Source organism: Panthera tigris, chromosome B2 (genome assembly GCF_018350195.1).
Source record: "Panthera tigris isolate Pti1 chromosome B2, P.tigris_Pti1_mat1.1, whole genome shotgun sequence".
Classification (NCBI taxonomy): Eukaryota; Metazoa; Chordata; class Mammalia; order Carnivora; family Felidae; genus Panthera; species Panthera tigris.
Genome location: NC_056664.1, coordinates 148,216,373 through 148,233,823, shown reverse-complemented (window position 1 = coordinate 148,233,823; position 17,451 = coordinate 148,216,373). Strand labels below are relative to the sequence as shown.

General features: G+C 58.9%; 1 protein-coding gene across 3 annotated transcripts in view; it reads left to right on the top strand.

The window, feature by feature from the left end:
• RPS6KA2 (ribosomal protein S6 kinase A2) overlaps positions 1–17,451 on the top strand; it is a 348,407-nt gene that overhangs the window by 272,484 nt on the left and 58,472 nt on the right. For all 3 annotated transcript variants that reach the window (XM_042987516.1, XM_042987518.1, XM_042987517.1), the window contains 5 exons: positions 5,310–5,390; positions 8,499–8,578; positions 11,059–11,165; positions 13,420–13,457; positions 16,967–17,109. In XM_042987516.1, the coding sequence (XP_042843450.1) occupies positions 5,310–5,390; positions 8,499–8,578; positions 11,059–11,165; positions 13,420–13,457; positions 16,967–17,109 (449 nt within the window). The remainder of the gene's footprint in view (positions 1–5,309; positions 5,391–8,498; positions 8,579–11,058; positions 11,166–13,419; positions 13,458–16,966; positions 17,110–17,451) is intronic.

The following is a 17,451-nucleotide window of genomic DNA, read 5'->3' as shown; positions in this document are numbered from 1 at the left end:
CCTGTCAGATAGCAGAGAACAAATATCCCGGGGCGATAGTGTGGCCTGACCCCAGGTTTTGCGCCAGCCTAGAGCCCCCCAGCGCGGCGGCTGCTGGCGTTTCCCACATCTGCCCCGCGTCCTGTGACTCAGTGACGCGTCACAATGCAGGCGTGGGGGAAGCATCCCTCTTCGTTATGCACCTGGGTCTCGGGAATCAAACCCTGGGCATCCTCCGCTGTCCCCTGGCTTGACGGGGATGCGTCTGCCTTTATGCCCGTGTCTTTCTCGTGCAAGGACACTCCGTGGCCGCCCGCCGAGTGGCAGAGTCGCCGGTCCGGGCCTTTCCCGCCATCCCTGGATCCGGCCCCGGCGGCCAGCCTGGCAGGGGGAGGCGTCGGCGAGGGCGGACGGTGAGCCCCGCTCGGCAGAATCCGCAGACCTGGAGACCGTCCCGGCCGCTCGGGACCCCGGCTCCCTCTTGGCTCGCAGCCAAGGGGCCCTGTGTGCCAGCTGCCCCTCCACGTCTTGTTAGCTCGGCCACACGAGTCCCCGGAAACAGTCGGTGACGCAGCCCCGGCACCGTGAAGGCCGTGTCCCGCGTGAACACAGCCGTCCCCCGTGTCCCGCCACCTGGCAAGGCCCCGTCCACACCTGGGGGCCGCTCTCACAGCACGCGTTTGGGGACACGTCCCCCCAGCTGACGTGAGTGCCGTGACGCTCACTCGGGGTGCTGGGTCTCTTGAGGCCCCTGGCCCCTCTCCCTGCCTCACGTAACCTCCACGTGTTGTCTTGGCCTTTTAATTTCACCATGTCTGGGACGGCTGGTTGTCCTGTGTCACTTCTCCATTGCCTTTGTTACAGATTCCCACCTGGACAAGGATGCACATTTTTCCTTGTCATCATTTTTGTGGATTGATCTTTTTCTTAAACACTTCTTAATAGATCTGGGATTTATTTTTGTGTGAAAGGCAGGGAGGAAATATATATATATATATATATATATATATATTTTTTTTTTTTTTTCCCCTAGCTGTAACTTAACAGTTCCTTGGAAATTTGCATGTAAGATCTTCTCTGTTGTCTTCACCAGCACAGCCGTTACCAGCACTCCGTCCGTCGTGTGGCCCAGCAGCTCCCTTCACTGCAAGCACATCTGACACGATGATAGTCGTGTCAGTCCCACTTACCGGATTCTCAGATGCTCTTGACCGAGCTTTGCGGGGAGGTGGCTGGGTGGGTGTGGGGACACGGTGTCCCCTTTTCTTGGCTGCTCTGCTTCTCCAGGTCGCGTCGCGGGGCGGAGGGCTGCGGGTACTGAGGATGCAACAGGGACTTTTCCCGGAAGGGGCCACATTTTGGGGGACCAAGGCTGGCCTGCTCTGTGGAGACAAAGGGCCCCCCTCCCCTGCCTCCAGGAGGCAGCCCGGGCCTGGGCCGCAGTGGCGCACTTGGGTCCACACAGCGGGTTGCTTAGGAAGGCTTCTAACTGCACCAGAAGGGACAGTCCCAGGCCCCACCATCATTCTCACGACGTGCCTGCAGCTGATGCTGGGCTTGTATCGAGCATCTGGAACCCTCCCTGGAGTGTCCCTCCCGCTCCCCTGGACCCCGCCGGCCCTCGGGGGCTCCCACACTGCCATCTGCACAACACGGCTCCCAGACTCTAACTTGCTGGGGGCAGAGACGGCTCTGCCTTCCTTGTGCTGCACAGAGAAGACCGACAAACAGGACAGGGACTGGACAGGAGGACGGAGCTCGGCGGAGAGAAATTCGAGGTCAGGTGGGAGGACTGTGCCCCCACCACTCAGTTGTCCCGTTTGCAAGGAGCCGGGAGGACCGGTCCCGTCCCGGGCTCACGTTGTGCTCCCCCGAGGGCCCAGGCTCTGCCCTCAGCCCCTCCACCAGACGTGCCTCGCACGGCCCGCTTTCTGTTTATGGAGAAAAGAGAAACTACACTGACCAAAGCCTAGGTCACGACATAGTAACTCACAAATGATAAACAGGAAAAACAAGACTAAATTCGGCAACACGACCTCCTGGAAAGGTTTGCATGCAATGACTGCCATCAAAGAGCCAGAGGGAATCTTGAACTTGAGGCTCTCCGCTCCACAGACAAAACCAGAGCCAGCGATACAAATCGCATGAAATAGAAATGCCCAGCGACTGTTTCGACTCTGGGCGCCGTGCTCCGCTTGAGTCTCCGGGGTGGCAGTCTGCACTCACGGCTCTGGCTCACGACTCAGTTTCTCCTTTGTCCTCCCGAGGGTCTGTGTTCTCTGCTCTGCTGGAATCTGTGCCCACCGGCCCAGCTCCTGGCACCGCTGCTTCCCTCCAACGAGCCTCGTCTGCTCTCCCGTAAACCCAGGGCTGGATGATGCGCTCCCCGGGGTCCTCGCAGCAGAGAGGCCCTGCTCCTCTGGTACAGCCAGACGAGGACCCGCTGCGCATCACTGGGGTGCGGACGATGACGAGCCAGACCCCAGCCCCTGCCTGGTGCTTTGGTGCTGGGGGCTCGGGGCCGTGGGGGCACAGAGAAGGCTGGGCTGTGCAGGTGCCACTGGGAGACCCGCAGCCCTGCCCGTGGCCCTCTCTGCCAACACGCGGCCCTTCTGGGTCACCCGCAGCCACCGCGGTCACCGGGGTCTGGCATTGGGACGGAAACAGCAGCAGTGGAACAGAGGAGGAGTAGCCAAGGAAGCCCCGGGGGTGTGCAGCCCACCCCACAAATGAGCCCAGCTCGGTGTGTGCGGCCAGGAACCCGCGTGCTATGTCCTTGTCCCCGTGACGACCCCGTGAGGCAGGTTCTGTTACCGTCTCTGCGAGGAGAGTGCGTGGAGAGCAGCACCGCCTCCCGGTGACAGAGCCAGGACGTGTGCTCAGCGGCCACTGCTCCCCAGCAGCCGGGCAAGGAGCGCGCAGTCGCGGCCCCAAAGCCAAGGTGGACTCCAGAGAGCCCGAGTACCTGGAGGAGAGTGAAGCCAACGTTAGAGCAGAGGGCAGGCGGCTGTCCTGTGACCAGCAGTGACAGAGGACTTCTTGTTTCTTTAATTCTGATAAGACGGACATAACGTCATGCTGACCATTTAACCATTTGCAAGTGGCATTAAATCCATTCACAGGGGGCGCCCGGGCGGCTCAGGTCACGATCTCACCGTTCCGTGGGTTCGAGCCCCGTGTCGGGCTCTGTGCTGACGGCTCAGAGCCTGGGGCCCGCTTCGGACTCTGTGTCTCCCTCTCTCTCTCTGCCCCTCCCCACACTCTCACTCTCTCTCTGTCTCTCATAAATAAATAAACATTAAAAACAAACCCATTCACAGTGTTACATAACTGTCACCACTGTCTATACCAGAACTTTGTCACCATCCCGAACAGCGACTCTGTCCCCATCCCCCTCCCCCACCCCTAGCTGCCACCCGGCTCCTTTCTGTCTCCAGGAATTTGGCTGCTGAAGGGACCTCGTAGAAACAGAGTCATAGAGTATTTGTTCTTTGGGGCCTGGCTTGTTTCACTCAGGATAATGTTCTCGGGGTTCGTCCGTGCTAACGCGTGTGTCGGCATTTTATTACTTTTTAAGGCAGAAGAGCGCCGTGCGGGTAGACCCCGTCGTATTTATCTGCTCGTCCGTTGGCGGACCCTTGGGCTTCCACCTTTTGGCCGCTGTGAGTCATGCCGCTGTGCACGTGGGTGTGCTGGGACCCGAGTTCCTGGCTTCGGTTCTGTGGGACGTAGACCTACGGGTGGCACGGCTGGGTCGCGGAGCGGCTCCGTGTTTAACTCTCTGAGGAGCGCACGGTTTGTTTCGCACCGAGGCCGCACCGTGGTACAGCCCCACCCGCTTCCGCCCAGGTTCACGTCCTCGCAGCATCCTTGCCCGTGCTTGCCCACGTTCGTCGTCGTTTATTACGGCCGTCCTTGGCGACGCACTTCTTAAATAAACCTTTAACAGGACACGTCACTAGGCCAAATTGTGGAAGGATTAAACGCCTGGTCCGGTAACGCAACACCCGTACTCCTCACACTTGGGAACATTTGAGGAAATTTTCTCCCTCTGCTCGCAGGGGGTGGTGCGAGGTCACCGCCCTCGGTGTATCGGTTTGCTCGTGGGAATCGTGGGGTTATTCTTATTCTCAAGTGGTGATCTCTTTTGGCTTGCTTATTTTTGCCTCAAAACGAATTCCATCTGTATTCCCAGATGGCTACGCTTTGGACAATGTCAGCACCAGAAAAGAGTAATACTGAAACTGGATAAAACGCACTAATTTTTTTAAGAATCCCTAGTGCGTAATTATCCTCAAGGACAGAGAGAAGCAGTCTTTCTCTTGATTTCCGGTTCCAGCAGGAATGGGAAGATCGCCATGTTGTGACCCTAAATGATGCAAGCAAGAATCACGTAGGAATGTTAACGCTCTTGGCTGAAGGAGTCGTGGGAGCCCACAGAGCCCTCCACACCGAGTATCACCCTGCAGCTCACTGACTATGTACAAAGGGACGTGTGGGGACACTGATGGCTTGTCCCCTTAATCACATCGTCAAGTTTAGCATCACGTAGCGAGGGTAACGCAGCACGCACACATCATCTGCTGTGATCGGAGACACGTGGCATCACCCAGCAGAGATCTCCCCCCAGAACGTTCAGCCTCAATCTTACAAAGCGTCCAGACCCGACGTCAGTTTGCAAGGAAAAAAGGAGTTAGAACCACCTATTAAGCAACAATCAGACACACCCAGAATGTGGAAGAGGCTACGAGAAGCTGGCCTGGCCTCACCGAAACGTCCACCGAACACGAGGGAAGAAACGTGGGACCGTTCTGTTCTAGAAGCAAATAGAATAAAGAATTGTAACAACCGAATATAATGAGTGAACCTTGACCCCAGATTGGAAAACCAACAGCTGTACGTGACATGGCGGAGGGTGTGGAATATGGATTGGATCTTAGGTGACAGTGTGACATGATTGTTAGTCTTCTTAGAGGTCACGGCCGTGTCGGGGGTAACGTAAGAGACCGTCCTTCCTCCTAGGACGTGCTGGTGCAAATGCACCTAGGGGTCAAGTGTCATGGGGTCGGCGATTTATCGTCGGAGTTTGGGCTAAAATGTGTGTATGTGTGAAGAGAGAGGAGGAAAGCAAGTGTACCAGAACGCAGACAGTTGTTGGCTGTAGGTAGACGAGTTGAGGGTGACCTTTATCCTAGTATTCTGACTTCTGTATATGCCTGAGAACTGTAACAAAACATCGCGGGAAGTTATTTGTAGCTAACGTTTTAGGTAACGTGCTCTCTAGGACGCCATTCTTGTCTCTTGAAAGCCTTTGTTTTTCTGTTTTGCAGTTCGGGACCGAGTCCGATCGAAGATGGAAAGAGACATTTTGGCAGAAGTGAATCACCCTTTCATCGTAAAGCTTCATTATGGTAAATAGAGTCAAACATAACCTGCTTTTGAGAGGCCCTGACGCCACCTTCCCAAATCCAGGGAAAATGAATCCGCGTGCTGGGACAGAAGGAGAAACCCCCACCACCCACCCTGTCAAGGGCCTGCGTGGCGTGGGGCTGCCTCCTCTCTGTGGTCCCGTGATCTCTTCCGTGGTCTGCCTCTCTGAGGGAGCAGGATGCCCGGTTCTAATCGGATTCAAAAGCGGGGGGGGGGGGGGGGACTTTGTTACCAAATTATCATCGCTGATATAGTAAAAAAAAAAAAAAAAAAGTCTCTTGGCCTAGATTGGGGAGAATCTGTGATCTATTTTTGTGTTGTTTTAGAATGAAATGCCATATGACCCAATAGTTTCTTTAACCAGAATGGCATCACCTTCCGTATTTTAAGTGAAGGCTATGTTTCAAGCATCTTAAAGATAGTAGCTCACGGGACCCTCAAAACTTCCTTTCAAGGAGGTTACCGTTTCCATTTTCTGGAAGGGAAATGAGACACAAATCAAACAATTTTGATGTTTGCGGCCACATGCCTACTCTGCCACGCCGAGTCCTCCTAGTTTGCTTTCGGTCTTTTCTCCCCTCGGGAAGCAGTAAGTGCAATCTTCAAATTAAAAGTAACGAATGAACGGGTGACTCTGGAGTCATGCCAGACCGCGTTAACACTTACGACCCTAGCGAATAACTAATATGCGTCAAGTGCAGGAGAAAAAGAAACAAAACGAAACCCCTACCTTGTTGGTTTCGAAGGCGCTGGGTGTGGGGCGTTGTCCGGGACGTTTACACAAATCAGAAGGAAGCAAAGGCATAAGCCGAGTCCAAAGACGGGAGGAGGGCAGAGACTTCTAGCTCCTCCTCGCTGTTAACTTCCGATATTGCTAAGAAAACACTTCAGTCTTGTGTAGAAAGTGTGTGGCCCATCTTTTCAGAGCTAGTACAAGTGAATATGGATGAGAACTTGCTGGAAGCCGGTGGTGAGCGAGACTTCTCTGGCTGGCAGGCGGGTGCCCCTGGGTCTGTCCCACCGTGTCACCTGGGCCAGCTGGCAGGCAGGTGCCCCTGGGTCTGTCCCGCAGCGTCACCTGGGCCAGTAGGTGGGTGCCCCTGGGTCTGTCCTGCACCTGGGCTGGCAGGTGCCCCTAGGTCTGTCCCACCGTGTCACCTGGGCCAGCTGGCAGGTGGGTGCCCCTGGGTCTGTCCCGCCGTGTCACCTGGGCCAGTAGGTGGGTGCCCCTGGGTCTGTCCCGCAGCATCACCTGGGCCAGTAGGTGGGTGCCCCTGGGTCTGTCCTGCACCTGGGCTGGCAGGTGCCCCTAGGTCTGTCCCACCATGTCACCTGGGCCAGCTGGCAGGTGGGTGCCCCTGGGTCTGTCCCGCCGTGTCACCTGGGCCAGCTGGCAGGCGGGTGCCCCTGGGTCTGTCCTGCAACGTCACCTGGGCCAGTAGGTGGGTGCCCCTGGGTCTGTCCTGCACCTGGGCTGGCAGGTGCCCCTAGGTCTGTCCCACCGTGTCACCTGGGCTGGCCGGCAGGTGCCCCTGGGTCTGTCCCACAGCATCACCTGGGCTGGCAGGTGCCCCTAGGTCTGTCCCACCGTGTCACCTGGGCCAGCTGGCAGGTGGGTGCCCCTGGGTCTGTCCCACCGTGTCACCTGGGCCAGCTGGCAGGCGGGTGCCCCTGGGTCTGTCCTGCAATGTCACCTGGACCAGTAGGTGGGTGCCCCTGGGTCTGTCCTGCACCTGGGCTGGCAGGTGCCCCTAGGTCTGTCCCACCGTGTCACCTGGGCTGGCCGGCAGGTGCCCCTGGGTCTGTCCCACAGCATCACCTGGGCTGGCAGGTGCCCCTAGGTCTGTCCCACCGTGTCACCTGGGCCAGCTGGCAGGTGGGTGCCCCTGGGTCTGTCCTGCCGTGTCACCTGGGCCAGCTGGCAGGCGGGTGCCCCTGGGTCTGTCCTGCAGCATCACCTGGGCCAGTAGGTGGGTGCCCCTGGGTCTGTCCTGCACCTGGGCTGGCAGGTGCCCCTGGGTCTGTCGCACCGTGTCACTTGGGTCGGCAGGTACCCCTAAGTCTGTCCCACCGTGTCACCTGGGCTGGCTGGCAGGTGCCCCTACCTCTATCCACAGGGGCCCGCGGGAGGCTGGCCCTGCCCCTGACACACAGCCGTTTCAGCTGGTTTCCGGGGCGTTTCTCTGAAGAAGCACCGGGCGTCTTACCGGGATATTAATCGCACCTTCCATGTCAGCTCTGTGGTTGATCAAATGCCATTTGCTCTCCTGCTGCCCGTCAAGCCCTAGGAGAGAGGATCCCACCCAGCCTCCGATTTATACAGTTCAGACGAGTCTTTAGTTAGAGGAGGTCTGTCTCTCCAGCCCTGGCTATTGCAGTGCGTCTAGCGTTTACTTCTAGAAAATAGAAGGCTCTCGAGTGCTCGGGGATATCGGGACCCCCGCAGCCTTACCTCCTGTGTGCCTAACACAGATGCCAGGGGGTAGATCGTCAGTAACGTTGAACTGACCGTCAGTGGTCAGCGGTGATTGGTTTCCCTGGACCCCCACATGCACGTCCAGCCCCCTCTGGAGCGAGGCACGCTGGCTGACCGGTGGGCAAGACCTGAAATTATAGGTCACGGTGAGCAAACCCCGGACGTGAGCCCCATTGCCGTGTCGCACAGCGGCCGAGCCGGCGGGTCACCGACGCCTCCGCGAAGGAAGGGAGCAGAGGACAGATTTCCCTGACCTGCAGCTATGCGGGGTGCAGCCGGGGAGGGGAGGAGGCTTGCTCCTGCGACCACGTGAGCCCGGAGCCCAGCATCGGCAGTGGGGGTCGGGGGAGCAGGCTGGGCCCGTAGACACTGGCTCCAGGCCGGTTCCAGCCCCTCTGGGATCAAAAAGGAAGCAGGCAGTGAAGGAGAGGAGAAAAGACCAGAGAGGTGACCCTCCAGGCTCTTCCTGAAAGTGAGGGACACAGACAGACTCGTTCCTGCGGCCCTTTCCCCCGACTCTGCCCCGACCCCCGCCCGACCCCAGCCCTGCTTCTGGAAGGCTCCGGCATGTTCCGTGTGTGGCCCGGGATGCCGACCCTCCCTCCTTCCACAGCCTTTCAGACGGAGGGGAAGCTCTACCTGATACTGGACTTCCTGCGAGGAGGGGACCTCTTCAGCCGGCTCTCCAAAGAGGTGCGCGGGGCCGGGAGGGCGGAGGGCGCCCGCGGGAGGGGCGGGTGCGTGCTGCGTGTGACACTGTGTGTGCGTGACTGTGTGGTATGAGTGTGTGAGTGTGTATGTGTGTGGGGGAGAGCGTGTGGGAGTGTCAACATGCGCGCGTGTGTGTTCGCTGTGGGGTCACGTGTGTGTGTGTGCACACGCGCGCGTGTGTGTGTGTTAAACAGGCGGCACAAGGGGTGCGGCGCGGCAATCTGTCGTCCTTCAGGGGCCGTGAGAGCACGGCCCCGAGGAGCCCCGCGAGGCTGCGCACGTCCGTCGGTCCGTCCGTGGCTCTGTCCGCCTCCCCGTGAGGAACGGACGCAAGCAAGGGGTCGTAGGAACAGGCGGGAGGGACTGTTTCACGGGGTCTCACTCTGCGTCATAGGGAGACGCGACTCCCTCGCTGCCCACCCACCCTGGTGGTGCCAGATCTGCACACAGGGGGTCGCCACGACCGCCAGCCCCTTCCCGGCCCCAAGGCGTAGCCTGGACCTCACAGTCCCGACACGGGAGTTGTCCAGAACGCCACCCTGCGCGACACGAGAGCCCCCCGGCCCCTAATTGACGTGAAGAGCTCTCTGCTTCGTGGCGGGGGGAAAACCAGCCTTCTGCTGAAGGAGGCGGGAGCACCGGGCTTCCGACCTCCCGAGCCCTCTCACCCAGCGCAGGTGTTTACCTGGCTGTAACCGTGGGCTCAGAGTGCCCGCCCCCCTTTTCTGCCCCTCTCGCTCCTTTACCAGGGGACCCTTCCATCCTGCCTGGCCGTCCAACACGGACAGTAGGCGGTAGAGCAGGACTGGGGGTCCCAGAGCCCCCTGCACTGCTGTCTCCCTCCGTTATCAAGGGTCCCCCAGACCATGCACAAGTGATACATTGGGCTCCTTGCGATAGACGTAGAAGGCCCGGGGCTGGAGGAATCAGATCCGGGCTCTGCAGAGAGCCTCCCGGAGCGGATGTCTGGTCCCTCTTGTGCTCACGTGTTTCCGAAGATGGCTTCTTGATCAAAAGGCAACAATAATCAGCAAAAAGCCCCATATGACCTCACTAGGGGAGCGTGTGTCTCCCGTGACACCCTTTATTTCAGAATCGAGGCAAAATTTCCAAGTGTGGGCACGGCAGGTTCTCAGAAACAATACGGGAAAGTGCCTTTTTTCTGTTCTGTCTTTGAACGAGGCCGGTGGGCAGCGTCCTGCCGTGTTGGTCACTGCACTGACTTCCTTCAAGGACGGGCGTCCGTGGGGTGTTTCATTTCTGTGCAGAAACGACTTGTCGTTTGTACTTGGGGGCTATGCTGAGATGCGTCCTAGGAACCGGGCAAGTAGAGAAATACGGCTGCGCTCTGAGCACAGAACGCAGACAACCCGTGACGGTTGTAGAGAGAGAAGAAGTCAGATTAAAGAGAATCCAATGGCTATGGCAGAACTTGACTAAAAGTGAGCCCGCGGAATATGGTAGCCAGTTTAGAAAAGAAACACCCAGCCGGAAGTACAGCCTTTGAGCGTGGCGCGACGACGGGTGGGTCCAACGGCCAGAAGGCCAATGAGGATTGATGGCCCCAGACGTCGCTGCCCGGGACGATGGGGTGTGTGTCCCGACCCCGTGGGGAAGCGTCCCTTCTGTGAGATGGACGCCCCGCACCTGTGGCAGCCTGAAGTATCCGCCCCCCAGTTCCCCGAACTGCCCTTATTCTAGTTCTGTGCTCACCAGGGAGCCTTGTCTGCATCCAGAGAAGGAATTCAGCAATAATACGCCCTGGCGGTCTCTGTGACATTGGTTTCTCACAGTGAACATAAAAAAGTGGTTTGTGATAACAATCTGGCTTTCCAGTAAGGTGACTTTAAAAGCCGCCCGCTGGTCCTTAACGGGACCGGAGGTACGGAACTGTCACCAAGATAATGGCGTTGACGTCTGCCGGGCACCCGGCCTGGCGTTTGCCTCGGCTAGCCCGCGTCGGGGTGCCCCCACGACTCTCCCCCACGTGCGGGTCGCCTTTGGCAGAACTCGCCTCACTTTGGGCGGACAGTGGGTTTGCGTAAACCCCGGGGCGGGGCGGGGGGGGATGAGACCCGAGGTGCGTTCTCAGCAGCCCCTCATCCGGCCTCGCCTGTGCCGTTTCATAGCACAACCACTCACATCAAAATATACACCCAGAAACACCCCCCAGAGCCACGTGAGCCGCGGGGGCGAGGAGGAGGAGGAAACCAGGCTCCCCGCTCACGGGCTAAGTTCGCCGTCTTCGCGGGGAAGTAAGTGCTCTTCTGCCTTCGCTGACCTCACAAGTATGAAGAGAACTCCCTTTTCCGTCCTAAGAGCCCAAAGAGCACTGTGGGGGGAGCTGTGATCCCCTCCAGAGCGGAGGTAACTGAGCGTGCACTCCGCAGGGCCGGGTCCGTCAGAACACTCTGGCCACAGGATGCGCCGAACAATCCTGCTCTTTCCTACTTTCTCACTAGGTGATGTTCACTGAGGAGGATGTCAAGTTCTACCTGGCTGAGCTGGCCTTGGCGTTAGACCACCTGCACGGCCTGGGGATCATCTACAGGGACCTGAAGCCCGAGAAGTAAGCGAGCGCGTGAAGGACGCCCCTCTGCACCCCCTTTCTCGCTGCCCCCGCCGGTGGCCGTTGCTCTCTGGTGGGTGCACCCCGGAGAGAGGGCTTGGGCCACCCTCTCGCGGACGCCTCCCACGCGGGTTCCACCTGTCCACCCCCGGGAAGGTGTCCCAACGGGTGCGACTTACGCTGGGCATCCCGCCCTTCCTCCAGAGCCTTTACTCTTTGATCCACACCGAGCTGAAGAAAAGACAGCTCTTCTCCGAAACCATTTTTACCAGGTGCGGCGGTCGTTTGTGGGACACGCCCGGGTGACGTTGTGCCCGCACACGATGCAGAGTTCATTTGCCCAACACCGGTGGGAAGTTCAGGTCGTGTATGGCTTTGACTTAAGCACCTGCAGCAGTCAGCCACAGTAGAACACCACCGGCTGCACACGTAAATAATGTTTCCGTAATCACAAAAGGCCCTGTCTTCAGTGTCCCCACAGAGGGGACAGTCTCCTGTGAACTACAGCTGTGTCCCTTAGGGAGCGGTAGCAGGAGCGGATCTCACAGCTGCGAGCCCTGGGCGCCCATTAGGCGTGCACCCCGGTTCTCTCTCTCTTTTAAAGGGCAAAGGGATCTTTACAGTTAAAAATAGTAATATTTAATAGCAGAGTGGAAGAAAGATCTTGTCATCAATTGGAATTAGTAGGAGATTAATCTTGAAAGTTGCTCCTTTCTGGGCAGAGATTAAGCACAACTGAAAGGCAGAGATGAAAATACTCGCTTCTTTCCTGATAACTTGTCTTCTTAATTATGTGCCGCAACATTCCCCTTCAGATTCCGTTAAAACAGTCGGCCTTTTTTTTTAATCTCAGGGCATAGGTTTTAATCGTGGTAAGAAAAACAATATAAAATTAGCATCTTCACTAATTAAATTCACTTTTAAATTTTTTTAATGTTTCTTTTTGAGAGCGAGAGAGGTACAGAGCATGAGCGGGGCAGGGGCAGAGAGAGAGGGAGACACAGAGCCCGAAGCAGCTCCAGGCTCCGAGCCGCCCGCACAGAGCCCAACGCGGGGCTCGAACTCACGAACCGTGAGATCGTGACCTGAGTTGAAGTCGGATGCTTAACTGACCGAGCCCCCGGGCGCCCTGACATCTTAACCGTTTTTAAGCGTGCAGCCCTGCGACACAAAACACACTCACACGGCTGCGTGGCGTAATCCACCTTCCAAACCGTCTCCTTGCAAAACTGAGTATCTGTCCCCGTGAGACACTCACTCCCCTCACCACCCTCCTGCCCCTGGCACCCCGACTTCTACTCTCTGCATGTGAATCTGGCTGCTCTAGGCTCCCCCCGACCCCGACCCCCGTGTAAGTGGAATGCACGGCGTTTCCTGCGTTGTGCCTGGCTCACCGCACTCCGGTCCATCCGTGTGCTAGGGTGGGACGGTGTGGCTTCTGTCCATTCCCCTTCCTGGTCTCTTTAAGTCTGGGCTGGTACCCCTGCCACCCAGAGCTGATGGGACAGGATCTAATGACAGCAAAAGAAGGAATGGAAAGCTAGGAGCCCCGGGGACCCTGAGGGCTGACAGCCGGAAGAAGGGCCTCCTCAAGTGCCTGCGGGCCTGCGTCCGCCCTTCCAGACTCCCCCTCTGCCGGCCGGTGAGCAGTGCCCTCCCACGGGAGAGCCGGGCACGGAAAGGCCGGTGCCCCTCCCCCCCCCCCACCCCCACCCCAGGGCTTCTAGATGTCAGATGCCGCTGTGACAAGAGCTTGGACCCAGCTCCTATGACAAGGCGAAGCCTGCCGAGCCCCAGGGCTCCTCGGTGCCAGGGCCCAAGGTGTCACAGGCTCCCCAGAGCCTGGGGTGGTCACGAGAGCCAGGGTGGGGCTCACGGAGGGGCGACGGGAAGAAGTAGGGGGCCTCTGACCCAGAGAAGAAATGCACGAGGCTCCGGATCTGCACGGGCCAAGGCGATCCTGGACCCTGAAAATCACATTCCCCGCACAGGACAGCCTGAAGGGTTCCCGACCCTTCCCGTGGGCTTAAGAAGGTCTCAGACCTGCGGGTCCCAGCTTTTGCCGGGTTAACCCCAAACACCGTGGATCTGAGTCCGCTCGTGCCCCGGCAGAAGCTGCTGGCGGGGGAGGCCGTACTGTGCAAGCCCACGTCGGTGCGTCGCAGGCGAGCCCGTGTGCTGACTGCCACCCAAAGTCGCGCCCGCCAGCCCGGCTGGGCCGCTCGTGAGGCATGCTTTCTCCTCTCTCTTTCAGCATCCTGCTGGACGAAGAGGGACACATTAAGATCACAGGTTTGTAAAGGGCAGCGGTGTCCCTGTGACTTCCCCCTGGCCGGGTAAATGGGGGAGCGGCCTGGACCCAAAGTCCCCCTGACGCCCACCTCGGCTGCTGTGTGTCTCTGATTTGGCGGGCGTTTTCACAGATGTGGATGAGCTGTGTGTGTGTCCTCACAGCGTCTGGAAATTCTCGAGCTTGCCGGGCTCCCTTCCGTTTCTCTCTCCTTCTGACCGACAAACCTTCCAGCACCTTCCCTGCAGACTCTCAGTCCGGGCTGTTTTGGAGCCCCCTTCTCCGCACCCCTTTCCACCCCCCCCCCCCCGCCTGCCGAGGCCCCCTCTTCTCCACACCCCTTCTCCCCGAGGCCCCCTCTGATCTGCACACCTTCCTCCCCAAGGCCCCTCTTCTCTGCACCTCTTCTGCTCGAGGCCCCTCTTCTCCCCGAGGCCTCTTCTCCACACCCCTTCTCCCCAAGGAACCCTCTTCTCCCCACCCCTCCCCCCCTGAGGCCCTCTCTTCTCCACACCCCTTCCTCCCAAGGCCCCTCTTCTCCGCATACCTTCCCCCCCGAGGCCCCCTCTTCTCCTCACCACTTCCCTCTGAGACCCCCTCTTCTTGCACCCCTTCTCCCCGAGGCCCCCTCTTCTCCACAACCCTTCCTCCCTGAGGCCCCCTCTTCTCCTCACCCCTTCTCCCCAAAGCACCCTCTTCTCCACGCCTTCTCCCTGAGGCCCCCTCTTCTCTGCAACCCTTCCTCCCCAAGGCCTCTTCTCCTCACCCATTCCCCTCCGAGGCCCTTTTTTCTGCACACCTTCCTCCACAAGGCCCCGACTTCTCTGCACCCCTTCCTCCCCGAGGCCCCCACTTCTCCCCAACCCTTTGCCCCCAGGACCCACTCTTCTCCTCACCCCTTCCTCCTAAGCCCCCTCTTCCCCGCACCCCTTCTCCCCAAAGCCCCCTCTTCTCCACACCCTTTCCTCCAAGGCCCCCTCTTCTCCACACCCTATCCCTCCGAGCTCCCTCTTCTCTGCACCCCTTCTCCCCGAGCCCCCCTCTTCCCCGCACCGCCTTCTCCCCAAAGCCCCCTCTTCTCCACACCCCTTCCTCCCCAAGGCCCCTCTTCTCTGCACCTCTTCTACCGAAGCCCCTCTTCTCCCCGAGGCCTCTTCTCCACACCCCTTCTCCCCAAGGCACCCTCTTCTCCACACCCCTTCCTCCCAAGACTCTCTTCTCCGCATACCTTCCCCCCCAGAGGCCCCCTCTTTTCCTCACCCCTTCCCTCCGATGCCCCCTCTTCTCCACAACCCTTCCTCCATGAGGCACCCTCTTCTCCTCACCCCTTCTCCCCAAGGCACTCTCTTCTCCACACCCCTTCTCCCTGAGGCCCCCTCTTGTCTGCAACCCTTCCTCCCCAAGGCCTCTTCTCCTCACCCATTCTCCTCCGAGGCCCTTTTCTCTGCACACCTTCCTCCACAAGGCCCCGTCTTCTCTGCACCCCTTCCTCCCCGAGACCCCCACTTCTCCCCAACACTTTGCCCCCAGGGCCCCCTCTTCTCTTCACCCCTTCCTCCTGAAGCCCCCTCTTCCCCGCACACCTTCTCCCCGAAGCTCCCTCTTCTCCACACCCCTTCCTCTGAGGCCCCCTCTTCTCCACACCCTATCCCTCCGAGCTCCCTCTTCTCTGCACCTCTTCTCCCCCAGCCCCCCTCTCTCTGCAACCCTTCCTCCCCAAGGCCTCTTCTCCGCACCCCTTCTCCCCGAGCCCTCCTATTCTCTGCACCCCTTCCTCCCTGTGGCCCCCTCTTCTCTGCACCCCTTCCCTCCGAGGCCCACTCTTCTCCGCACCCCTTCTCCCCGAGGCCCCCTCTTCTCCGCACCCCTACTCCCGAGGCCCCCTCTTCTCTGCAACCCTTCCTCCCTGAGGCCTCTTCTCCGCACCCATTTCCCTCTGAGGCCCCCTCTTCTCTGCACTCCTTACCCCCGAGACCCCCTCTTCTCACCCCTTCCTTCTGAGGCCCCCTCTTCTCCGCACCCCTTCCCCCCAAGGCACCCTCTCCTCCACACCCCTTCCTCCCGAGGCCCCTCTTCTCCGCACCCCTTCCCCCCAAGGCCCCCTCTCCTCCACACCCCTTCCTCCCGAGGCCCCTCTTCTCCACACCCCTTCTCCCGAGGCCCCTCTTCTCCACACCCCTTTCCCCCGAGGCCCCCTCTCCTCCACAACCCTTCCCCCAAGGCCTCCCCTCCCCTCTCCGTGGCCCCCACACAGTCTCGCTGCCACATGTCCCCACACCGTTTTCCCACAGGGGAGTTTTACCCAGTGCCAGTACCAGGCACGGTGCATCTAGTCCCTGGCAATAAATATCGATTATACATCTTTACGTGCTTGTTAATGTTGAAAGTTAGGTCTAAAATTTCTCATGAGCTTCTGTACGGGATCCCGACTATCCATTTAACCGGACCTTGCCTGGCACGGCTGTAGGGCACCTGTAATGTCCTGTCATCAGAGTTATGGGGCCTTTGGTGGAGGTTTAAGCTTCTCTTAATACTTCAGAAGTTTTCTTTGCCAAACGAGGAACTGCACATAGAATATAGACGTGACACTTGTGTGCGGTGTTTGCGAATAGCCCTGAGCTCCCACGTCAAATGTATCTATGATGTTACAGGGTTTGGGCTTTCTCTGATCAAGTGACCATGCTTCTGTTATTATTATTATTATTATTATTATTATTATTACTCCTGACCCGGGGCTAATCCTGTGTCATGATTGGCCGTTTGGGCCAGGCGCCAATTACCAACAACCGCTCCCAGGCGCTAATGTGCAAAGCAAGTCGTTCCGCTGGAGGAAGCACATCCACCCATAGGTAGTGTGACCTCCTTGCCCGGCCTGTGACCTCACGCCACCCTCACCGGGCCCTGAAGGACATGATGGATCGTGGCCTTCTTCCCAAACACGCTGAAACCGAGGGCCACCGTCCTGAGAACCACGTTCCCACGACCTTTGCCCACCAAGTGCGTGGCCACGCCCGCTGTGCCAGAAGGGAGATCCTCGTGGGGATTTCCTGGGGGTCGGGGGTCGGGGTGGCCGCCCACCCCACGGCAAATGCCATCTTCCCTTTGTGCCTCAGCACCGGGGACCACATTCCCCAGCGGCCCGTGCCTGGAACCCCTTCCAGCCCTTTACTTCAAGCTAACCACCTCCGTCCGTCCCAGCGGACCAGGGGCCACGTGCTTCTCTGTCCCCAGGCCTGCTTGTCGGTCCCCAAGAAGTGCCATCCCTTGATCCTGTTAGCAGGCACTCCTGGGTTTGTAGATTCTTGAAAGACTCTGTAACTTACCGTGTGGGGGCACGATGACGCTTGCATCCAAGGAGGGTTCTGTGCTGGGACAGAGCGGGCGGGAGGGGTGACACGTGCGGGCAGAATTCCCCCACGTGACGGGGGAGCTGGCGGGTCGGGAGCCCACACAGACGCGGTCCTGACTGCCGCCCAGACTGAAGCAGCGCCCTGTGCTATCCCTCTTTTAGATTTCGGGCTGAGTAAGGAGGCCATCGACCACGATAAGAGAGCTTACTCCTTCTGCGGGACCATAGAGTACATGGCACCCGAGGTGGTGAACCGGCGGGGACACACGCAGAGCGCCGACTGGTGGTCCTTCGGTGTGCTCATGGTAAGGGACCTCCCCGTCCGCGTCGCTGTCCCTTGTGGCCGGTCCCCAGGTTGGCCCAGAGGCCCGCGAATAACCAGGGAAAACAGTGTTTGGGATGTATACGAGCAGTGTGGCTGTGCGACCCGGGGACGGGGAGGAGGCCACCAGATTCCTGCCCCTGCCCCTCCTGGCCGCCTCCCTCTCTGCCCATCCCTAATTCCACCATCAGGAAACAGAACTGGGTTCACGTAAGGACCCACAGGTACTAAGAGTCAAAGCTTCCTTGTACTTAACAGTCGTACAGGCTGAGCATGAGGGTTTTAAGGGATGCGGTGATCTTCGTATTAAAGACATTTGTCACGC